At 42.2% G+C, this 25384-nt stretch overlaps 1 protein-coding gene across 5 annotated transcripts in view; it reads left to right on the forward strand.

The window, feature by feature from the left end:
* MTUS2 (microtubule associated scaffold protein 2) overlaps positions 1 to 25384 on the forward strand; it is a 771916-nt gene that overhangs the window by 656519 nt on the left and 90013 nt on the right. The window contains exon 1 of one of the 5 annotated variants that reach the window (XM_066369280.1): positions 20282 to 20572. The exons of the other annotated variants lie outside the window; for them this stretch is intronic. Within the exon in view, the coding sequence (XP_066225377.1) occupies positions 20519 to 20572 (54 nt within the window). The 5' untranslated portion in view covers positions 20282 to 20518. Of the gene's footprint in view, positions 1 to 20281; positions 20573 to 25384 lie in introns of those variants that run through there. 5 annotated transcript variants of the gene reach the window in all.

The raw sequence follows: 25384 nt of genomic DNA on the forward strand, positions 1-25384 counted from the left end.
GACGCTTTATCCACTGCGCCACCACAGATCAGGCTAAAATGTGTTATTAATAGATATGGTTTGAGGTTAGATTTCCACTTTAAAACTCGAGTTCTGGGAAAAGCTTGTAAATAAAATTATATGTATTTGGAAATTATTAAATAGATAATGAATTAATAAAATGTGAATTGTGCTTACCTGTCTTTGATGGAATATTCACTGAGAAAGAAGTAATCGTGAGTCTACAATGTCGTATGTGCTGTGTTGTATTTCAGTAGGAAGTGCACAAAGCCATTTGCGTGCTCAGTATATCACACTCTCTCAAGGTCTCCCATGGGGAGCTCATGTGTCTCATAATCGCACCTCGCCCCACTGCACTGATCCTTGACGAATCGTCATGTCAAATGCAAATACGTCACATCACACGTAATGGATCCACTCTGCATGGATCAAATACGGACATTTACAGATTAGCCTTCCAATATCAAAAAGAAGGACATGTAGGAGGACACTTTTTGAGGGAGGATGGAACTTACAAAAGAAGGACTTTCCTCCCTAAAGGAGGACAATTAGTCCCTTTATTTATTAGCATCTTGATATGTTGCAGCTTCTACTGATTCCTAGAGTTGCCCATAACACTATTGGCAGTCTTTTTTTGTTTGTTTGTTTGTTGCATTTTTCCGAAGCTGGAAACAGGGAGGCAGTCAGACAGACTCCCACATGCACCCGACCGGGATCCACCCGGCACACCCACCAGGGGGCAATGCTCTGCCCATCTGGGGCATTGCTCTGTTGCATCCAGAGCCATTCTAGCACCTGAGGCAGAGGCCACGGAGCCATCCTCAGCGCCCGGGCCATCTTTTCTCCAATGGAGCCTGGGCTGCGGGAGGGGAAGAGAGAGACAGAGAGGAAGGAGATGGGGAGGGGTGGAGAAGCAGATGGGTGCTTCTCCTGTGTGCCCTGGCCGGGAATTGAACCCAGGACTCCTGCATGCCAGGCCGACGCTCTACCACTGAGCCAACTGGCCAGGGCACTTGGCAGTCTTTTACAAGGAAAAAGCACAGAGTCAAAGGTCACATGCCCTTTGTTTTTCCTTCTCTAACAGTAATCCCTGGAGCAACCTCAGCAAGTGTTATCATTCAATTTCCTGGACAAAAAGTGAAACTGTCCCCTTTGGCAATTTTTACTTTAGCTTTCTCTTCCAAATGGACACTCACCCAACCCCCGCCCTCGTAACTTCCTAATTAATATCAATGGGCCAGCCATTCTCCCATCAGCTATGCTTAGAATCTCCACAAGATGTTCTTCCCTCCCTTCTCTTGTCACCGAGTCACCAAGACCCCGGAGTCATCTGAGGTAAAAGGCCCCAGTTCTTGGACAACTCTTAAGATGAACTCTGAGTGTGTTTCCATTTGATTTTTTCTACAAGGTCAATGCCACGATGAGCACACGTGGCTACACAATAAGTTCTTCCTGAACTTAGTTTTATATAAAAAGTTAGATCTTTGTCAAGCACTGTAAGAGTCACCATCTGAATTACTAATATTAAATTTTTAAATGTATGTTACAAATTTTATGATACTTTGTCATAATTCTTTTCATGTTGTTAATTCATTATGCATATACTGTTGAATGCCTGCTATATACTAGGTATTATTCTGGACTCTGGAGAGCCAAGATAGAGCTCCTGTCCTCATGACCATAATTATATTCTAGTGGGTAGACATAAACACATGTACAATGTCATGTTACTTCATATAACAATGTTTTTTCAAATGTGCTTTTTTAATAACAGCAATATTGAGATATTATTCATATACCATAAAATTCACCTTTTATAGTGTACCATTTAGTATATTTTAGGATCTTCACAATTGTGCAACCATTGCCACTATCTAATTTTAGAACATTTTATCACCCCCCAAAAGAAAACCCTACCTCCATCAGCAGTCACTCCACATTCTTCTTCCCCTCAGCCCCTGAAAACCATTAATCTTCTGTCTCTGGGGATTTTCCTGTTGTAGATGTTTCATGTGAATGGAACCATGTCATAGGTAGTCTTTGTGACTGGTTTCTTTCATTTGACATAATGTTTTCAAGATTCATTGATATTGCAACATATGTCAGTACATTATTCTTTTTTATGGTCAAATAATATTCTGTTGTATGGATAAACCATATTTTCTTTATCTATTCATCACCTTATAGGCATTTCAGTTTGCACTTTTGGGCTATTGTGGATAATGCTACCATGAACATTCATTTACAAATTTTTGTACAAACATATATTTTTATTTATTTGGGATCTAACCTACAAGTAGAATTACTGGGTCATATGGTAAATTCACATTTAATATTTTGGGGAGCTGCCAAACTTTTTGAAAGTGGCTCCATCATTTTACAATCTCACCCACAAAGTACAGAGTTCCAGTTTCTCTACATCCTTACCAACACTTGTCTTCTTCTTTTTTACCAACACTTATTACTGTTTGTCTTTTTTATTTTGCTATTCTGGTGAGTGTGAAATGGTATCTCATTGAGGTACTTATTTGCATTTTCTTAGTGGTTGATGATGTTGAGCATAGTGACCATTTATATATCTTCTTTGGAGAAATGCTTATTAATATCCTTAGTCCATTTTTTCATTGGTTATTTGCCTTTTTATTAATTTGTAAGAGTTATTTATATATTCTGGATATGAGTCATCTTTTGGGGGTTTTTTGTGTGTTTTGGGTTTTTTTTTTTTTGTATTTTTCTGAAGTTGGAAACGAGGAGGCAATCAGACAGACTCCTGCATGTGCCCGACTGGGATCCATCCGGCACGCCCACCAGGGGGCGATGCTCTGCCCATCTGGGGCGTTGCTCTGTTGCAACCAGAACCATTCTAGTGCCTGAGGCAGAGGCCATGGAGCCATCCTCAGCGCCCGGGCCAACTTTTTGCTCCAATGGATCCTTGGCTGCGGGAGGGGAAGAGAGAGACAGAGAGGAAGGAGATGGGGAGGGGTGGAGAAGCAGATGGGCACCTCTCCTGTGTGCCCTGGCCGGGAATCAAACCCGGGACTCCGGCACACCAGGCCGACGCTCTATCACTGAGCCAACCGGCCAGGGCCATGAGTCCCTTATTAGATATGATTTTCAAAAAAAATTTTCCATCCTGTGGGTTGTGGTTTGTATTCACTTTTGTGAATAAATTTTGAGGGGTCACATTAGTTAATAAAATGTTATAGGTTTCAGGTGTACAATTCTATACTAACATAATTTAATATCACTATAAATACTGTGAAGAAAGTAAAGTCAGGGTGAAGGCATAAGGAGTGTATGGGGGAGGGAGTAGGTACTCGGGAGTAATCAGGAAGGGCTCGTCTGAAAAGGTGATTTCATTGATGTAAAGAAGTAAATCCTGTGAAGAGATGGACAGAAGAATGTTCCAGCCAGAAGAAACTTGAAATCCACAGATCCTGAGACAGCAATGGGTTTGATATGTTTGAGAAACAGCAAGAAGGTACAGCTGAGATGCCAGGAATAAGAAGGAAAACAGACAGACATAAAGACGGACAGTTAGGCAGGACTCCAGTCATCCTCTGTATGGCTCATTTGCTTAGTGCTATTGAACAGTTTCAATGGAGATAGTGCACGGTCTGATGTACATGTTTAAAAGATGACCCTATCTGCTCTGTGGAGAATGGATTGTGGGCAGCAAGAGTGGATGCAGGAATCAGCAGATAAATGTGGTAGTTGGAACCTCCCACAACCACATCAGAATTAAAACTAAACTACAGAACCATTACTCAAAACTGCTTGAAATCTAGCTGAATAGAAATCCTATAACTAAGGATATAAAGAAGCCAGATTGAGGCCTTGGCCAGTTGGTTCAATGGTAGAGTGTCAACCCGGCATGTGGACATCCCAGGTTCGATTTCTGGTCAAGGCACACAAGAGAGACAACCATCTGTTTCTCCACCCCTCCCCCTTCTCTCTCTTTTTCTCTTTCTCTCTTCCCCTCCTGCAGACATGGCTTGATTGGTTCAAGCACATTGGCCCTGGGTGCTGAGGATGGCTCTGTGAAGCCTCCGCCTCAGGCACTAAAAATAGCTCTGTTGCAAGCATGGCCCAAGATGGCAGAGCATTGACCCCAGACAGAGGTTGCTGGGTGCATCCTGGTCAGGGCACATGCAGGAGTCTGACTCTCTATCTCCCCTCTTCTCACTTGGAAAAGAAGAAAAGAAAAATAAAAGAAGCCACATCGAGACTAGTAGAAGGGGCATATATGTGGAAAGGCTGCTCCCATAACCACATCCAGTGGATAAAAATTCAGAGGGATGTCTCAGCTGTGGAGGTCCCCTCTTAGGAGCGAGAGATTCTAGCCCCACATCAGAAACCCCAGCCCAAGGCTCTGGTGCTGGGAAGAGAAGTCTGCATAAATGCTGACTGTGAAAACCAGCAGGGATTGTGGCCGAGAGAGAGGGAGGCTCCTGGAGTCCCAGGCATTTCCCTTAAAGGGCTCCGCACTGGTTTACTCAGACTCACTTTTTCTGAGCTCCAGCACTGAGGCAGCAGCCTAACAGGTGTGCCAGGGGCATAAGGGGAGGACCTGAACTGTCTGGCTTCAGAACAAAGCTTGAGGGGCACTTTTCTCCCAGACAGAAGTGAGGACAGAGGCCATTGTCCTTTTCTGAGCCCCCTCTCACAGAGCTGGCAGGCAGACCCCATATCTGAGTCTCTACCAACCTGGCTGAAGCTGTAAGCTCTTCCCTGATGATTCCTAGAGACCCCTCCCACCCAACTTGTGGGCCCACCTAATCCCCTTTCAGTGGCTTCTTCTTGCATGCATCAGACTTTCCTAAAAAATCTCTCAAACAAGCAGCATCTGGCCCCAAGAGCCCCATACCACTTGCTAAGTGGACCCTGGCCCAGCACTAGTGGCAGCAGGCTTTAGTTCACAGCTTGGCCTCTCCTGGAAATGTCCGAGCCCAGCATAAGTAGCAGCCATCTGCACATTGCTCTGTAGCTCTTGCCAGGTATCACCAGGAAGGGTGCAGGCAGTGGCTAACTTTGCACCTTCTGGGAGGCCCCAGAGCCAGTGCACTCAGTGGACAGTGTTTTCAGACCATGTGGGAGAACAACACACCACCTTTGCAAGCAGGACACTCAGAGGAAAAATTCAGTGAGCACCACAGCCTCACTGAAGTAAGCCCTGCTCCATAACATCCACTCCTGCGCAGCAGCTCCTCTGCTGTAGTCGCAGCCCGTCCTCGCAGCCAATCAGCCTGGGGGTCAACTCCTCCTAGAAGTGACATGTCAACAACAATCAAGCCTCAAGCACAACATGACAGTGCCATAGCCCACACAGGGGGTGCACCTGAAAGGCTCAGCTCTGCTGACTGAGGAGGCTGTGCTACTGGACCTTACAGGGTACCTACTGCATAAGGCCACTCTACCAAGTGTGGGAGACGTAGCAACTCTACCTAGTACAGAGAAACAAGCACAGCAAAACAGCTAAAATGAGGACACAAAGAAACATGTCCCAAATAAAAGAATAGAAAAAATATCCAGAAAAAGAACTAAATGAAATGGAAGCAAGCAAATTACCAAATACAGAATTCAAAACGGTTATAAGAATGCTCAAGGAACTCAATTTAGAGAGAACTTCAACAGTACATTTAAAAAAAGGCATGGAAACCATGAAAACTAACCAGTGAGATACCCATGTGACCTTAAGTCTATTTCTGGGTTTTCTATTCTGTTCTGTGGGTCTGTGGTGTACTCAGAGGCCAGTGCCACAATGTTTGTATGTTTTAATGTCGGTTAGGTCTAGTCCCCCTTATATATATTTTCTTTTTTATTATTCTTCTGAATATTCTTGCATGTTTGTCTTTCCAAATAAACTTGAATATGAGTGTATCTAACTCCATGAAACAAAAGCTTGTTGGTATTTTAACAGGATTACATTAAATTAATTCATTAACTAAGTGAGAACTGACATCTTTATAATGTAAAGTGAGATGCTTTCCATTTGTCTAATTTTGTGTCTTTGCAGGTGACTTTAAATTTTCCTCATATAAGTTTTACATATTTTTTGACAAGTTTATTCCTACACATATAATCTTTTCTCTTGTTGGGGTTTGTAAACTGGGGTTTCTCTTCCATATTTCTCTAGTTATTGTTTGTTTGTGAATATGAAGGCTATTGATTTGCTTATTAATTTTAGATCTTGTTACCTTACTAGATTATTGTACTGTTTGAGTCAGTTTTATCATTGACCACTGATTTTCTAGAGCTTTCCAGTTTATACTATCTTATCATGTAAAAACAGTTTTACTTCTTCTTTACCAAATATTTTGCTGCTAGTTAGTGTTTCTTTTCTAATTGCATTGGCCAATACCACTAATACGGTATTGAATAGTAATGAAGATAAAAGGTATTCTTGACTTGTTTCTGATTTGAATGGGAATTCATCTAGTGTTTCCAGATTAAGTATAATAATGATTTTATACTACTTTGTTTTATCATGTTAAGGTGTTTTCTTGTGTTAAGAAAGTGTCCTTCAAATTCTATGTTCTTAAATGTTAATAGGAATGGGTATTGAATTATTGTCAAAGGTTTTTTCAGCATCTATGGGAATGATCTTATTTTATCCCTTTGATTTCTCAGTATTTATTTCCTAATTTTGAAACAACCTTAAATTACTAGGATAAACCCTAACTGGTCATAGTGTATTATTTTCTTTATCTGGTATTGGACTGTGTTTGCTAGCATTTTATTTAGTCCTTTGGCATCAGTATTCATGAGTGGCAATGGTCTACAGTTTTATTTCTTTCTTTTTTATTTCTACTCTTTTTGGTGAGTCTTCACAAGATATCAAATTTAGGTCATAATTTATTTTAAAAATCTAGAAGTTTTTCTTTCATGTTGTATTAGCATTCTGTGCTAGTTTTCTATTTGTTGCTGGAATAAATCACTACAAACTTAGTGGCTTAAAACAACAACATGATCTTGTTACCTAACAGTTGTGAAAGTCAGAAGTCCACTGTGGGTCTCACTGAGCTAAAATCAAGATATTGGCAGGCTAGGCCCTGGCTGGTTGGCTTAGTAGTAGAGCATCGGCCTGGCGTGCGGGAGTCCCGGGTTCGATTCCCGGCCAGGGCACACAGGAGAAGTGCCCATCTGCTTCTCCACCCCTCCCCCTCTCCTTCCTCTCTGTCTCTCTCTTCCCCTCCCGCAGCCAAGGCTCCATTGGAGCAAAGTTGGCCTGGGCGCTGAGGATGGCTCTGTAGCCTCTGCCTCAGGCACTAGAATGGCTCTGGTTGTGACAGAGCGATACCCCAGATGGGCAGAACATCACCCCCTGGTGGGCGCGCTGGGTGGATCCCGGTCGGGTGCATGCGGGAGTCTGTCTGATTGCCTCCCCATTTCCAACTTCAGAAAAATACAAGAAAAAAAAAAGATATTAGCAGGCTGTGCTCATTTCTGTTGACTTGAAGAGGAAATCCTTTTTTTTTTTTTCCTATTCTAGCTTCTACAGGCCCACATTCCCAATTTTATAGCCTCCTTCCATCTTTCAAGCCAGCAATGGTCCAATTTTTCTTTTCTCACTAATTTTCCTGTCTTCTAACACTGATGCTCCTGCCTTCCTCTTGCATATTTAAAGCACTGGACCCTCCCAGGTAACCCAGCGCCATCTCCCCGTCTCAAGGTCAGTGGTTGGCAGCCTTAATTCTACCTGCAAACTTCATCCCTCTTTGCTATGTGATCTCAAATAGCCAGAGGTTCTGGGGATTGAGACATAGCCATCTTTCAGGGAAAGGGAGGCAGTACTGTGTTCTGCCCGCCACACTCTTCAATGTCCCAGAGCAGTTTACAGGACAGTGGAGCTATCTGATCTTCAAGGAGCTAGTAGGAACCATGAGGACAATACCTGAGCCTGGTACTTTCTCTGGCTGGTTGTTCCTTCATACTTGTCTCGGTATCTTTGTGGAAATTTGGTCTGTTCAAACTTTCTTTCTCTGATGGGCTCAATTTGGGTAATGAATATATTTTTTAGAAAATTATCCATTGAATATAGGATTTTAAATTTACTTGTGTAGAGCTCTTCAATGTAGCCTCTTATGATCGTTACTTCTTTTTCCTGTTTCCCCCTTGTCATTTGTTGTTTTGTTCATTTGTGCTTTCTCTCTTTTTTCTTGTTCAAGCTAGTGGTTTGCTATATTTTGTTGTTGTTAAGTTTTTTTCAATTAAAAAATGTTTGGAGATGTAGACATAGGTAAATCATGTTGTCTGCCTCCTTTTTCCTTTTTTAATCCCTACTGTATCTGTAAAACAGCCCTCCTTTTTCTTTAAAACATTTGTTGGCCTTTAGTCATTTATTCATTAGCCCAATAGATATTTATCTGGTTCTGCAGGACAGTGGAGCTATCTGATCTTCAAGGAGCCTGGTACTTTCTCTGGCTGGTTGTTCCTTCATACTTGTCTAAGTATGTTCCTTCATACAGTGTCTAACCCAGAGATAGACACTGTGCAGAATAGAGAATGGAGCAGGGAATGACCGTCAAAGTCCCAACCAAATTGTGAGTACGTTTTAGTAGAAGAAGATGGACAATAAAGTTATGGTAAGTCCCTTTGGGCAGAAAAGCATCAGGAAAAAGGCCTAGGGACACTGGGGTCGGTGAGGCTGTGTTGTAAATTTACATGGAGTACTTAAGGAATGCTTACAGATGAAATGGCAGTAGTTGGGGAACCAGGCACAGGTATATGGGGAAAGAGTATTTCAGGCATGAGGATGAGTGAAAACAAGCTGCCACATGTGGCAAACACTTGTAGTGTTAGAAGTACAGCAAGGAAGCCAGCCTGGAGGTGTGGTCAGTGATGGGAGAGTACTGGCTCATGAGATCAGAGGGTTCACAGAAGACCAGCTCATGAAGGGCCACTGAAAGGCTTTTGGCTTCCATTCTGAGTAAGAAGAGAAGTCACTGGAAGATAGAGGATAGAGGAGAGACATACTCTGACTTTTGTTTGTAAAACTTGCCCTGGTCTAATTTGTTGAGAATAGACTGGAGGGATGGGCAAGGGTAGACACAGGAACATCACTGGGGAGGCTACTGGCATAACCTACGTGGAATATGATGGCAGCTTAGACCAGGACACTACAGTAAGAAGTGGCCAGATTCTTGATCTATTTTTTAGATGGAGCTGACAGGATTAGCTGCTGGATTGTGTGTAGAATTATAGTTCATTAAACAATCATCAAAGAACTGTGATCACCTTCACTGTAAGAAGTGTAGACTGATTGCAAACATCAGATATAATCATTAGTTGTGGGACACCTCCATCTCCTTCCCTGAAGTGGTAGGATGTTTGAGAATTCAGGCACATGGTGCAGAGGGACAGCTGTATGGAACTGCTGGTCAGAGGCCATGTATCAATCTAGAGTCAGCAGTGCTAATAAGCTATATACCCACACAGGTAAATGCTCAGGCTCTGAACCATCAGTGGGAAAAAGAGAGAAGTGGTAAAGTGGTTGTGAGAGTCAGCTTTATTTCACTCTTATAAAGATAATGATGGACAATAGCCCCCTGAAAATCAGATGTTTTTTCAGAGTTCCCAATGAAAAGAAAAATACAGGTGGGTATAGGAGCAATTTCTCCAACTTTGCTGGATGATGTCTATGCATTTCTGTCCATTAGACAGAAATCCTAATGTTAAAGCAACCACCGTGTTGTTGCATGTGTTAAATAAATGTGCTTATTTAACATTGACTGATACTGTGTGCCTAGCCCCGTACTAAGCGATAAGAATATAGGTAGATGGTCATTGCTATCATGAAAGACAGCCTTTAAACAAACAAGTTACCTGACTAATTAATTGCCACGGTGAGAAATGCCGCAGAATAGGCATAGAGGTTTCTGGGAGAACCTTAACCTGGATAAATGTTAGGGACTGGTCTTACCAGTGGTAAGGTCAGTGACAAGTTATTCCACTTCTGCAGCCTGTCCCCGGAGAGACCGTCACTTCATCATGGGGTAGTGAGGAGGATTAGGGTGCAGGAAGGGACACTGAGATTTGGAAGAGACAACATTGCAGTGTCCTTATCCTTTCTCCCTTTCTTTATAATGGCAGTCAGTGGTTGACTGGAATTCAGTTTATGGCCCCTGTGATCAGCTTTCTCATCTAATCTATGTCAGGATGACAGATGCACCTTGAGCTTTGCCAAGTGCTTCCCATCTCTGTATCTGAGTCTATCTGTCAGCTCTCTAACCTTGCCCAGCCCATTTTATCTAGCTAGGAAAGATCACTGTGAATTTCATAAGTAGCAACCTTCCTACGTGAGTATTACAGAGAAGCAATATTTTTATGGTTCTCTCTCTCTCTCTCTCTCTCTCTTTTTTTTTTTTGTATTTTGCTGAAGTGAGAAGCGGGGAGGAAGAGAGACAGACTCCTGCATGTGCTCGACCAAGATCCACCTGGCATGCCCACCAGGGGGCAATGCTCTGCCCATCTGGGGCATTGCTCCACTGCAACCAGAGCCATTCTAGTGCCTGAGGCAGAGGCCATGGAGCCATCCTCAGTGCCTGGGCCAATTTTGCTCCAATGGAGCCTTGGCTGCAGGAGGGGAAGAGAGAGACAGAGAGGAAGGAGAGGGGGAGGGGTGGAGAAGCAGATGGGCGCATCTCCTGTGTGCCCTGGCTGGGAATCAAACCCAGGACTTCCACACGCCAGGCCAATGCTGAGCCAACTGGCCAGGGTCTATGGTTCTCTTTTGACAAGTATCTAAAAACAGAACCATACCTATGTCATTTGTTTTATTCCCTTAATATTTTAAAATTTGATGATCACATCAAAGGCATTTTAGAACATTTGTTTTCATTATGCAGGTGACTGCAGCCGCTGGTCACTTCAGCCACCATCTCTTCTAGTTTAGAGATTTCTGCTTTGTATGTTCCCTTTCCAGTTCGTTCCTGCCTTGTTAAAATCTCTAGGTGGAGCCTGTTTGGTAAAAGCTAAATGTATTTTCCTAGTGACCCGCTTTGCTAAACTTCATGTTTCAGACGTGTGGAAGAAGGAGGGTGTGCTGGGGGGAGCACAGTAACACGTGGGGGTCTTGACAGTCTGTAAGAGGCTCTGTCATCCTTTTTTCCTGGTTTTCTTTCGAAGTAAATAATGGGACAGAACTACAGTTTTTATCCTGTGGACCTCCTACAGATGGCCCCATGACTCACCTACTACGTGGAACACCAAAGTTACCCTGCCAAGGAGCTACCTTTACTTAGCTAGACTCCTCTTCCACCCCACCCCCATCACCCTAGGGTCTGGTCACTGAAGCCTGTTCTCAAGGCACGTGCTAGTAATGTTGTGAGTGTGAAGGTGAGTGAGGCACAGCAAGGAGGCTATGAGAATTGGGGGGAAACAGATTTAACAATTATAATTATGGAAAGCAGAATGTCATTGGCAAGAACAAGTATACAGAATGACAGAAAACCACAGAAAAGAAGAACATTCACTCCGAATGGGAGGATCAGGTAAAGGAGATGAAGTGATGCCGACGGGTACAAGGGTCCAGTCTGAGCAGGAGGAGACTTGAGTCTGACACAGTGACTGAGGCTGGGGATGGGTAAGAAATGCCAAGTTGAAGCAAGTCAAAGAAACAGATAATAGAGTTGAACATTTTAATGTTAGCTTATGCACATGGTTTTTACTACATCAGTTTAAAAGTATTTTGTACAAACAAAAACATTGCAGTGGAAGCTCTTATTCCAAGATCTGAAAATGTGAGGCAATTTCATTATTATGCTCATTTGTTTGTTTGTTTAGTGAGAGAGAGACAAAGACAGACAGGAAAGGAGAGAGATGAGAAGCATCAACTTATAGTTGTGTCCCTTTAGTCGTTCATTGATTGCTTTTCATGCATGCCTTGACTGGGGGACTCAAGCTGAGCCAGTGACCCCTCAAGCCAGCTACCTTTGAGCTCAAGCCAGTGACCTTGGATCATGTCAATGATTCCATGCTTAAGCCTGAGACCCCGGGGTTCCAAACCTGAGACCTCAGTGTCACAGGTAGACACTCTATCCACTCCTCCTCCACCATTCAGTCTCATTAGTATGTTTGAATTTCCATTTTCATTTTTATATGCTCAGATTCCTCATCTGGATTATAAACTTACAAATTTACAATTGTGTAGGCATTACAGATAAAAAAAAAAGACTCAACAGTTGTAATGTAATTAGTTAGCGCAATGGCCAGGCACACAAGCTTCCAAGTTCACTACCCCATTCAATCATTTCCTAGTTTTGTGTACAACTTATAAGCTATGCAGCCTTTGAGCCTCAGTTTTTTTTTATTTGAAAAATGGGGTGATAGTAAAGCTTATTTCACACTGTTTTGTGAGAGTTACATTATATACTGCATGCAAGACCGAAGCACAGTGCCTGGCACCTGGGAATGATCAATTGATGTTCATTGTTATTGTTTGAAAACATAAGGCTTTCTCTGAAGAGATACACCTACAGACCTTCATGTAACTTCTAAATGCTCGTTCTTCTTCCAATGCGATAAAATATGCCACGATAAAAACCATCTCAAACTTTGAACAATGTTAGAAACTGGAATGTTCCAGATTTCGTCAGCCTCTGAGGTCATACTTCCTCCTGTGCCCAATCACTATGGTCCAAACCTCTTTCTATGTGCCATCTATAAGTTCAGTTTTGTTTTGTTTTGCTTATCAGATATCCAAGCACTTTAAGAACTCCTTAGAAGACACCTTCCCACCTAAGCCTTAACTTGCTGCCATGGTATAGAATTCAGTCTGTCTCCCTCAAAGTGAGTGTCATTGAGCATTTTCCCACTTCTAAGGGCCCCAGAGAAGGAGCTGTTACTTTCTCACTCCACCCTAAGGCCCCATCCTGAGTTTTTCAGTGACCTCTATCAAAGACGTTTTTTCTGTAGGAAGGATCACTTTCTTCAAGGGACCTCTCACCCCTCGCAGGTGGCCCTCAAAAGACAGCAAACAGTACTAGACTACAGTATCTAATTTCCATTCTCAACTAAAAGGAACCAAGATTCCTGGAGGGGGAGACTGGTCTTGAATCTCCAACAAGAAGTATTCAAGATGAGCCCAAGATATAGTGATATGTCTGAAAGCAAAGGTTGTGTCAAAAGGACACAGGAACCAACAAGAAGGCACTCCCAATGGCCAAAGATGAGAAAAATTGAACATCTAAAAAGAATAATAAATGCAATTGATTAAAACACATTGTGTAAATTAATATAAAAGCATGAGCTCATAATGATATTTTGAAAATGTATGAGAACCACTTCATTGAATACCATTGTCTCACCAAGTCTTGGTTCAGGAAATTGGCACTTAAAAGGAAAGGACTAAGCATTTATTCTGCCTTTCCTGTATAAATTGTATTGCAGGGAACTGACATCACATTGGTTGATAATGAAAAAATTATTTCTTATATAAAAATCCTAGCAAAAGGATGATGGAATCTGAACATCATGTTGTAACTCCCAATGAAATAATTGACACAGGTAATAATCACTAACAAATGAAATCATTAGCTGAAAGGTTGATGGGAACTTTATGATGGAGGAGATGAGGCTATCACATCTGACCCATTTAGAGCTTCTCAAAAATGGAGCACCCAGACATCCTATGCTTCCTGCTGTGAGGCAATATGATGCCCGGAACATTTCATCTAAAGGTAATGTTGCCCAAATAAATTGAGCCTGAGTCTCATCAAACCTCATAAAAAACTATATTTCACATTTAAGGATGTATGGAAAAGTGAAATGACATTACAAGGAAGCAAATAAGCCAATCCAGAGTGTGGGACATTCTCTAAGCCAGCCCACTGAGTTTCTGAATAAGGTAATAGCTCAGGGAAATGGGGTGGGGGGGGGGAGACAAGGGTGAACACTTAACATCTAATGTTATATGTGGACCTAGTTTGAGCTCTGATTCAAGAAAACCAACTATATGTTAAGAATGCAGATTGGTGCAGCTATAGTGGAAAACAATATGGAGGTTCCTCAAAAAATAAAAAATGGAACTGCCTTATGTGAAGCAATTTAACTTCTGGTTAGATATCTGAGGAAACCCAAAACACTAACAAAAAATATGTGCACCCCTGTGTTCATTGAAGCTTTAAAATTTTTAATTTATTGATTTTTTTTAGAGAGAAATGAAGAGAGAGAGAGAGAAACCGATTGTTGCTCCACTTATTCATGCTTTGACTCATATTTTATTTTTTAATCTATTGATTAGAGAAGAAAAGAAGGGGGGGAGAAAGAGAGAGAGAGAGAGAGAGGCATTCATTTGTTGTTCGTTTTCTGTATGTGCCCCGAGGATTGAAACCGGAACCTCCACATGTCAGGATGATGCTCTAATCACCTGAGCTACCTGGCCAGGGCCACAACATTATGCACAATGGCTAACATATGGAAGCAATGCAAGTGACTGTCAATCGACAAGAGGATATAAAAGTTGTGGTACAGCCTGACCAGGCAGAGGCACGGTGGATAGAGCATTGAACTGAGACTTGGAGGACCCAGGTTCAAAACCTTGAGGTCGCTGGCTTAAGCACAGGCTCACCAGCTTGAGCTCAGAGTCACTGGTTTGAGCATGGGATCATAGACATGACCCTATGGTCACTGACTTGAGCCCAAGGTCGCTGGCTTGAGCAAGGGATCACTCACTCTCTGCTGAAGCTCCCTCCCCTCCATCAAGGCACATATTCGAAAGCAGTCAATAAACAACTAAGGTGCCATAACAAAGGTTTGATCCTTCTCATCTCTCTCCCTGTGTCTGTCCCTATCTGTCCCTCTCTCTGTCTCTGTCACACACACACACACACACACACACAAGCTGTGGTACATACATATAATGGAGTATTACTCAGCAGTGAAAAAGAATGAAATCTTACTGTTTGCAACAGTATGGATGAGCCTAAAGAGTATTATGCTAAGTGAAATAAGTTAGAGAAAGACAAATCCATATGATTTCACTTATTGTGAAATATAAAGAACAAAATAAACAAACAAACAAAATTAAAACAGACTCATAGATATAGAGATCAGACTGATGGTTGCCAGAGGGGAGGGAGGTTAGGGTAGTCGTTCAAAAAGCTGAAGGGATTAAGAAGTACAAATTGGTAGTTACCTAATAGTTATGGGGATATAAAGTACAGCCTAGGGAATGTAGTCAATAATACTGTAATAACTATGTATGAAGTATATGATTGTGTAACACTATGCTGTACACCTGAAATTAATACAAAGTAATATTGAATGTCAGTTGTAATTGAAAAAATATATATGTGTGTTCTAAAAAGGGTAATAAGTTCTTTTTTATTTTTTATTTTTTTTATTTTTCTGAAGCTAGAAACGGGGAGAGACAGTCAGACAGACTCCCGCATGCGCCCGACCGGGATCCACCCGGCATGCCCACCAGGGGCGATGCTCTGCCCACCAGGGGGTGATGCTCTGCCCCTCCGGGGTGTCGCTCTGCCGCGACCAGACCAGAGCCACTCTAGCGCCTGGGGCAGAGGCCAAGGAGCCATCCCCAGCGCCCAGGCCATCTTTGCTCCAATGGAGCCTTAGCTGCGGGAGGGGAAGAGAGAGAGAGGAAGGAGGGGGGGGTGGAGAAGCAAATGGGCGCTTCTCCTATGTGCCCTGGCCGGGAATCGAACCCGGGTCCCCCGCACGCCAGGCTGACGCTCTACCGCTGAGCCAACCGGCCAAGGCATAAGTTCTTTTTTTAATGTGCTTTCAAACCTTAAAATATAATACAATCCTTGACATCATTTGCTCTACATGCAATTAAATGTATTGTTTCAAAGCAGTCTGATTTCTGACAGATATTTATGTGTTGATTTTTTAAGGTAACATTGGTACTTACCAATAGGAAAAATATTTTTAATTAATAACATCTTCATACAAAAAAATGAAAAAGCCAACAGTAAAATAATTTTCTTTGAGAAACCAAGAAAACTTTGTTTTGGACTAGGCATTAGGTGCCAAGGAAATATTGTCATTTTGTGCCATGTACTGACGGCATGGTGGTTATGTAAGCATGTCCATAATTTTCAGCAATGCATACTAAAGTATGCAGGGCTCTGCTTTCAAATATACTGCTTACAGAAATTAGGGGATATTTCATAGTTCATATTCATTTAAAAATATCCCTTAATTTTTGTGAGCAGTATACTTCAGCAAATTAGAAAAGAAAAGAGACAAGCAAAACTGAAGTGGCAAGACCTTGGGAATCATTGCATCTGAGTGAAACGGGACAGATGAAACACATCTGCCAAAACATCGATATCTGTTGAAGCTAGAAATGTGTACACGAAGGTCCTCTGTATTTCTCCCTCTATTTTTGAGTGTTTTTAAAGTTTCCTTTTTAACATATAAGGAAAACAAACATAACACAACCCCAGGACATTGGTACATTTCTCAAAATGTTATTTGCAGTGAACTCTTAGCACCACATGTGCAAAGGGTTCAGCAATATTACCTAGGATGGACTGAGCCAACCCCAGTCCCATGCCCCATAGTCCCCTCTTTGCACAGACAGAGAGGATGGGTGTCACCTTTCCCTGGGCAACCTCCCAATCTTACCCTAACCCGTGGGCAGCTGCATGAGCAAGCATTCTCATGCATCAACCAAGAATGGGCAATAGTTTTCTAGTACAGTGTAATCTAAATTCTAATTTAGAAAGAAATTATTTCTAAGGTGCAGAAAGACTCTCTGCCCCATTGTTTACATTACTGTGGGGCCTCCGCACTGCCACTGGCTCCTTCCACTGTGGGGGCTTTGCTGTATCTTGATGTGGTCTGTTAGGGATTCTCTGCCTCCAAGTGAATGCAAGCCACCACATTTTTTATTTTTAATTGTGATAAAATGCACATGACAAAAAATGATCATTTTAATCTTTCAGGTAGCATTCAGTACATTCATATTCTTGTGCAACCAGTTCCTAGACTTCTTTACATCTTGCAAAACAGGAATTGTCCCCACTAAACTATGGCTCTCTGTTCCTACCTCCCCCCAGCCCCTGGCAACCACCATACTACTTTCTGCCTCTGTAAGTTTACTCTAAAGACCTCATATGAGTGGAATCTCACGGTATTTGTCTTTTTGTGACTGGCTTATTTCACTCAGCATAAATGTCCTCAAGGTTCATCCTTGTTGTAGCATGTGTCAAAATTTACCTTTTTTTTTTTTTTTTTTTGGCTGAATGTAGTCCATTCTATGGAAAGACCACATTCTCTCTATCCATTTTCCACTGTTGGACACTTTGGTTGCTCCCACCTTTTGCCTATTGTGAGTAATGCCACTGTGAATATATGTGTACCAAAGCACTGTAACTTGCAATATAACATTTTTATCCCAAGGTTTCAAAAGTCCCAGGAACAGTTCTCAGACCAGGTTCAAGCTCCAGATACTGTGAACTTCAGTTTTCCAGAAAGATCTACACAAGCTCATTGCTGAGGAGAGCAAGCCTGTGTGAGAGGCAATGGTTGCTGCCTGCTCCTTGGTACACTTTGTTTTAAAACAATAAAAATAATATACAGTGAGTCCGTAAAGTCATGGCGCACTTTTGACTGGTCACAGGAAAGCAATAAAAGATGATAGAAATGTGAAATCTGCACCAAATAAAAGCAAAACCCTCCCTGTTTCTGTAGGATGATGTGGCAGCATGTGCGCATGCACAGATGATGACATAACACCGTGTATACAGCAGAGCAGCCCACAGCCATGCCAGTCGAGATGTGCACGGTACAGGGTAAAGTTCAGTGTGTTCTGTGGCTTGCTAAATTCAAATCCGTGACCAAAGTGCAACGTGAATATCTGAATATCGGCATGTTTATAACGAAAAGCCACCACATAGGAATAACATTACTCGGTGGGATAAGCAGTTGAAGGAAACTGGCAGTTTGGTGGAGAAATCCCGTTCTGTTAGGCCATCAGTCAGTGACGAGTCTGTAGAGGCTACACGGGATAGCTACCTAAGGAGCCCTAAAAAATCTGTATGTGAGCCCACATCAAACTGCACTGAATAGGTATGAAACTGGGAGGGTTTACCTTTTATTTGGTGCAGATTTCACATTTCTATTGTCTTTTGTTGCTTTCCTGTGACCGGTCAAAAGTGCACCAGGACTTTACGGACACACTGTATGCTGGCAAGAGGGTAAAAGTTGGAATTCACTTCCTTACCCCTATCTTTCCAAAAGCTTTATTCTATACACATATAAATGTATACATGAGTATAGTTTTGCTTTATGTTTTGTAACAGTTTATCATCTCTCTCAACAATGTGTCACCTTTCCATGTAATGGGAAGGTGTTGGGTATCTAGAGTATTTTTCATTTCTATGCTATTATATACGATGCTAAATTGAATATCCTCATACTTACAACTTGCATATTTTTGTATTATTGTAGGATAAAAGTGAAAATAATGGCTCAAAGTGTATGTACATTTAAAATGTTGACAGGGAGAGCCATGTTGCCCTCCTAATGGACTACACTAATTTACCTGTTAGCTTAAAAGACAGATTTGAGTTTATTCCTTCGAGTTTAGGGCAAACATCCCAATCTGTTTTTTCTTTCTTTCTTTCTTTCCTTTTTTTTTTTTTTTTTTTTTTTGTGACAGAGACAGAAAGAGTCAGAGAGAGGGACAGATAGGGACAGACAGGCAGGAATGGAGAGAGATGAGAAGCATCAATTCTTCATTGTGGCTCCTTTAGTTGTTCATTGATTGCTTTCTCATATATGCCTGGGGGGGGGGGGTGTTACAGCAGAACTAGTAAGCCCTTTGCTCAAGCCAGCAACCTTGGGCTTCAAGCCAAGGATCTTTGGGCTCAAGCCAGCGACCTTCAGGTCATGTCTTTGATCCCATACTCAAGCCAGTGAGTGACCCTGCACTCAAGCTAGTGAGCCCGCACTCAAGCTGGCAACTTCAGGGTTTCAAACCTGAGTCCTCCACATCCCAGTCTAAAGCTCTATCCACTGCACCACCGCCTGGGCAGGCTCCCAGTTCTTTGATCATTAAATATCCTTGCCCTCTCTATGTGCAAATCTAAATAGCCTGTGCTACTTCATCAAAATCTTCTTGGAAAATCTCAGATTAGAAAACAGATAATTTTAACAAGTGCTGTCTGCTTATAGTGTTAGGCAAATGTAATGGGGAAAAGGTAATTGTATGTTTTTGCAGGTGATACTGTTCAGGATTCCTCCTTCGAAGTATCAGGAAATACAAAGTTAATCTGTCAAGATTGGCATCTTTTACTTTCAGGGTTACACAAACATACATTTTAAATGCCATGTCTCTTTTGGGGTAGGGGGAAGCCCTTTGCTCCCTACCCCTTCCTGTTTTCATTGTTAAATGTTTGAAAGATTATAATTGTCCAGAAAGATCAAATCCTCTAAGGCAGTGGTCCCCAACCACCGGGGCCGCGGACTGGTACGGTCCGCAGAAAAAGAATAAATAACTTACATTATTTCCATTTTATTTATATTTAAGTCTGACCGATGTTTTATTTTTAAAAAATGACCAGGTTCCTTCTGTTACATCCATCTAAGACTCACTCTTGACGCTTGTCTCGGTTACGTGATACATTTATCCATCCCACCCTAAAGGCCGGTCTGTGAAAATATTTTCTGACATTAAACCGGTCCATGGCCCAAAAAGGTTGGGGACCACTGCTCTAAGGCCTTTATGTTGATATGCCCAGGGGGAATGTCTGCCCCCAGCCCTGAATTTAATTACTTAGGCAGCTTGAAAGGTTTGTGAGTATTTGCTTAGGCAAACAATTACACAATTATATTTCAAATATAAAGATTTCATAAAATAAGTAAAAAATTGCTCATGGCACACAAACATGCAAATGAGCAACTGGTGGTCCCCAGTGGCAACCCTGGGAGGAGGCATTACAGGAGAGCGTACATCACATTTAGAAATGTTTACTTCCCGGGAAAACGTTAAGCCGGCGTCTGAGCAGAGCACAGCCGGTGCCAGCCCTCTCCCAGTCCTCGGCGCGGAGTTCCCGTGGACGCTGGCTCTTCTTTGTGTTCCCTGCGTCCTGTCCCCGCGTGTCCGCTCGGGGCACCGCACACCCGCGGGGCCGGGAGTGGCCGCCCCGCCACACCCCACCTCACCCCAAATGGCAGCCGGCTGGCCCCGCGGGGAGACGGTGATTGGCACAAGCTCAGTTGTTAGGCGACTATCGATTCGCCTCACTGAGGATTCCGGTGGCCAAGTGACCCTCCCTCCGCCTGTCCCCTCCTTTCCCGGCTCCCGCCCTCCCCTCCCCGCAGCAAGATCCCAGCGCCGCCGCTCGGCGCCCCTCCTCCTCCCGCCCCTCTGGCTCCGGGATTCCTTAAGTTATTAGGAGAAATGCGGTAGCTGAGGGGACCACATGGAAGTTGTGACAGCTCCCGGCGGCGCGCCCCTTTCCTTGGAGCCATTACCTCGCACCTCGCCCTAGGAATTACCGCTGACGCGGATGAAGGAGGTCCCGGTGCCAGCCAACCTGCCGGGATGGGCCACTGCTGCTGCAAGCCTTATGTCTGCCTTCAGTGCCTGCACAAGACGGTACCTTGCCTTCCCTCTCTCTCCTTCCCCCTCCTCCTTTGAAAGCGCAGAGAGAAAGCCGGATCCCAGAGCCACCGTTTTCCCTTTCCCCCAGCCTGGGTGTGCGCTTTGTTGGTGAGCGGGAGGCTCTTACTGGTTCCAGAGTGCTGGGCTCACCCTCTGCAGAGCCTTACATAATCCCGTTCCTGCAGTCTCAGATGTAACTGTTGCATTTTTCTGAAACAGCCGGGCTCTGCACGCTGCCAAGAAATCCTTGGAATATTCTCTGTGTTTTAATGTACCTGTGAAACCGAAGATGTTCTAGTGGGGAATTTAGACTAGCTAGACATGTTTTCCTCTGCCAACTGCTAACTTTGAAAGTTTACCACTCTTTTTTATAAACAGCATCCAAGCCTTGTCATTTATATTCTTAAGGGCAGAGAAGAAAGCAGCAGGGCAGCTTATTCTCTCTGTGCTCCTTTGCATCACATGGGGTGACTGGCACAGAGGTGCAAAGTAAGAGCCAGAGTCCGCGGCAGTGTGCAAGCGTCCAGCGGCAGGAAATTCACAGCCAGGGACCCGCGAAATAGTACAAGCGAGACTTGTATGACAGCTCCAAAACAAAGCAGTTCTTTTCTTTTGACATTTGCCTGTCAGCTTTCAGATGGATTAGGATGTGCTTTTAATTTTACTACTGGAAATATGTTGGCCAGAAATCTGGTCTCTGTGATATATTTTATTCTTATACTCATTGGAATTTTTCAAAGACACATGATATAGGATTTAACAAGGGGTTGAAATCGCCTTTTTTTTTTTTTTTTTTTTAATCCATGTGGACATCACAGCTATGGAGAGACAGCTCAAAGTCTAGCATGTGACCAAGTAGAGGAAATATGTATATGGCTTAATGTAAAACTCATAAGGGGGCACTTGGGAAGATCTTAGTTATCAGTATGTTTATAAATTGTGACCTAAAGTTGGGTTACGTACCAACTAAGAAAATTAAACTATTGTTGTAAAAGTCACCTAATACTTTTGTTCCAGTAGAAATAACTGTTTCAATGGGTTTGGCTTTTGCTACCATGAGTATGAACACATATTTATGTACACATTTATGTGCTTTTAACAGAAAATAGAAATATAAGATATTTGCATTCAGTTGTTTGCAAACCCAACATTGAAATAATCAAACCCTTTTTCAAAAAGAGTAGTCACAAAAAGGCACTGAAGAAAGCTTTATTACAGTAACTATAATAAAAAGGAAGAGTTTGCTACATGTACATTATGTTCATATTTCTAAACCCTCAAAAAGAAATTTGAAGAAATAGAAACAAAATTTTTAGAAATAGAAACTATAATATTCAGACCTTTTTTGAGAAAGATATATTTTAAGGTGAGACTACCCTTTTTAGTTTCAAATAACATTCTTGAAAATAATTATTCCTTCCTGACCTGTAGTGGCACAGTGGATAAAGTGTTGACCTGGAATGCTGAGGTCGCCAGTTCAAAACCCAGGGCTTGCCTGGTCAAGACACAAATGGGAGTTGATGCTTCCTGCTCCTCCCTCTCTTTTCTCTCCCCTACCCCCAAAATGAATAAGTAAAATCTTTAAAAAAGAAAAGAAAAGAATTATTCTTGTGTCATTCTTCTTAGTTTGGGGGTTAGGGAAGATAATTAAAAGTTATTTCATCTCTTTAGCACTGTGATAATTAAGTAACTTGCAAATGTTCTAGCTTTGAAAGCTTCAACTTAATACAAATTATTTTTTACTGATGAAAACTTAAAAACTTACACTGCATCTATCAACTTTTTCATTATGTTTACACCCACACTTCTTGACTTTTTTTTTTGCTATATTTTAGAATAGTATTCCTAATGGAGATTTTTTTGATATGTGTTAATGGGTGCTCATTTAGGAATTTTAGGGCTTTCTTTTGTTAAATAAAAAAATTGTTTTATTTAGTCGCCCACTTTTTAGGATAACTTCATAGGCAGTATGCCAAAAATCGTCTGTTTATTAAATGGTTACCTGTTGGATAGGTCATTGTACACTGGAAGTATTACAGGATTCCACTCCAATCTCCAACTCTGGAAATCACTACCCCTTTAAGTCCCACAATGAAATCCTTTAGTCTGTCAGTGAACTTGAAGAATCCCAGCATCACATTGAAAAGAGGTCTGATAAAATTGTTGGTAAAGTTATTTCTGGTAACTTTAGCCCAGCTTAATACCCCTTAAAAAAAAAAAAAGAAACATTTCCTTAGAACTTTATATGAATACAAAATAAAAAACCTAATTTGGAGAAATAAAAAAAATTTTTTTTAACAATTTGATTATAGTGCAGCTAAAGAGGTTCTGAAAAGAGTGGTGGGGGAATGGAAGATTTTTAAGTAATCAGTTTCAGAGATGAGGCCAAGAAATAGAAACCTGAAAATGCTTCCTTAGCATTAATTTATTGGGAGAAAATAGGGAATCTTGCCTAGAGTGTTAATTAAATAATATATGTTACATGAACAAAGGATTTTTAAAATCTGAATGTGCTCATATGTTTTTAACTTTGGAAACCTACTCATTGACAATATTTATTGCTGGTTCACTCTGTGACTGTGTATGGTGGGGACTATCGAAGGATTCCTAAAAGGCACATTTTGCCCGATGGAGTTTACCATTTACTTGTTTCATTATACTTCTCCCTTTCCCAGAGAGATTACATGTGGAGTAGATGATGATAACATATATAGAGTAAGTAAAACATTAGTATAGGAATGGCATGCCGTTGAGGTTCTGTGGTCCTGACCCTAAACTAAACATGTTTTTGGGATCCAGTGAAAAGAGAAGGTTATACTAGACTCATAAGCAGGGTTTCTTGGAAAAAGTGGAACGTGAACTTCACTTGGAAGAATGTGGAGGAGTTTTCATGAACTGTGAGGGAAAGGAATGGAATTCTAAGCAAGGAGTACCTGCGTGAAGTGCTTTTCAGGAAGAAAGCCAGAGCTAGGTTTTTTTAAAACTTGAGTTGATAAGAAGTAAGGAACCATCTTGAAATTTTGAGCTGTTTAGAAACAGCCAAGCCCTGGCCGGTTGGCTCAGTGGTAGAACATCGTCCCGGCATGTAGATGTCCCAGGTTTGATTCCTGGCACACAGGAGAAGACCCATCTGCTTCTCCACCACTCCCCTCTTGCTTCTCTCTCTTGCTCTTTCTCAATCTCTCTCTCTCTCTCCCCCTTCTGCAGCCATGGCTCTACTGGAGCTAGTTGGCCCCAGGCACTGAGGATGGCTCTATGGTCTCTGCCTCAGGCACTAAGAAGAGCTCAGTTGCTGAGCAATAGAGCAACGCCCCAGATGGGAAGAGCATCGCCTCCTAGTGGGCTTGCTGAATGGATCTTGGTTGGGACGCATGTAGGAATTTGTCTTTCTGCCTCCCTTCCTCTCACTGAATAAAAAAGAAAGAAAGAAAGAAAAATAAAGAAAAGAAACATCCAAGCCTGTAGAGAATTTTATGAGTTTATTAGGATGAAACTGAGAGCATTGTCAGGAGACAAGGTCTCAAATGCTCCAGAGAAGAAAAGTTTTGCAGCTTTTCATGTGTGTCTGGAATTAAGGAGGGCATGCAGGAAAGATTGCCTGAAGGTGGAGAAAGCCAGGTGCAGGATAGTTACCAGGAGGGTGTGCTCTCTTGAGGGTGGGAGCCTTGAAGGGGTCTAAAAAAGAGTGTTACTCTGGCATTTCAAAGGTCTGTCAATATAGATGAACAAGAGCAAGGGGCAAGGCTGACCTAAGGCACAGATATAACTTTTTTATAGGCCTGGGGAGTGACTTCCCCCTCCCCACGAACTGCACAGTTAGGAATTTATGACCAGCTCACCCTGGGAGGTTACTTTCAGTCAGATTTATTCCACAGCCACTTTTCATCCAGCTCAGAGAAGAAATCTGTAGAAAGACTTATTCTACAGGTATTTCAAAAAGAAAGGTGTGACCCAGGAAGAACTTTGGGACATCCAGATGGATCCCAAAGAGCCCATTAAGCTGTGGCTGCAGCCTGGTCCTTGATCAAGCCAGCAACTCTGTGTGTTCAGAAGCTCCTTACCCTTAACCTGCCAGAGCTGATCGTTCTAAGGGACATTGACTTAGTAAGAGAAATAAAGTAGATCTATAGGCCAGAATGACATCTTCTTTCTAAACAGTAAGAAACAAGAAAATGAATATGAACCAAATGCCAAGCAAATGAATGATAATCTGCCTGAGAAATATGACATTTCTTTTTAGAGTCAACGTCTAGATTCACAGGAAGCTTTCATAAGAATGGAATCTGAGCCACATTGTTTAGGCATTCAGTGGCCTCGGAGCCTGGCGTGTCCGTGTCCCATCACCCCTTTAGCCTGAAATGAATGCAATTGAGAAGGCTGTATGATCGTTATTACCTTAGTGACTGCTTTTGCTAAGCTCCTTTTGCTTTGCCACTGTGACTACAATTCACCTAGCTGGTTTAGTTACTGCCGTGTCCCCTTTGGGCTTAATTTGTATAACTCTACCCTAACCTTTTCTTTGTTGATTATAATGCCAGTGGTTAGTCTTCTATACCTTTTCTTTCAAGTCTTGGTAGTGGTGGGAGTTGGGAGAAAGCGCCTCCCTCTCCCTCTCAGGTATGTCTGGATGATCTGACAGTAATGAATTTGAGAAAGTAATTAGAAGATAGATACATAAATGGATTTAAAATCATGGTATAAGTTTCCTTTGTTTTGCTCACTCTGAGATCCACAATTTCCCAGCATTACTTCTTTGGACCCCGTAAGTCTCTGTCCTCTGTAATTGTTCATCAGCAATTCAGGTGT

This window comes from Saccopteryx leptura, chromosome 2 (assembly GCF_036850995.1).
Source record: "Saccopteryx leptura isolate mSacLep1 chromosome 2, mSacLep1_pri_phased_curated, whole genome shotgun sequence".
In the NCBI taxonomy this organism is placed as follows: Eukaryota; Metazoa; Chordata; class Mammalia; order Chiroptera; family Emballonuridae; genus Saccopteryx; species Saccopteryx leptura.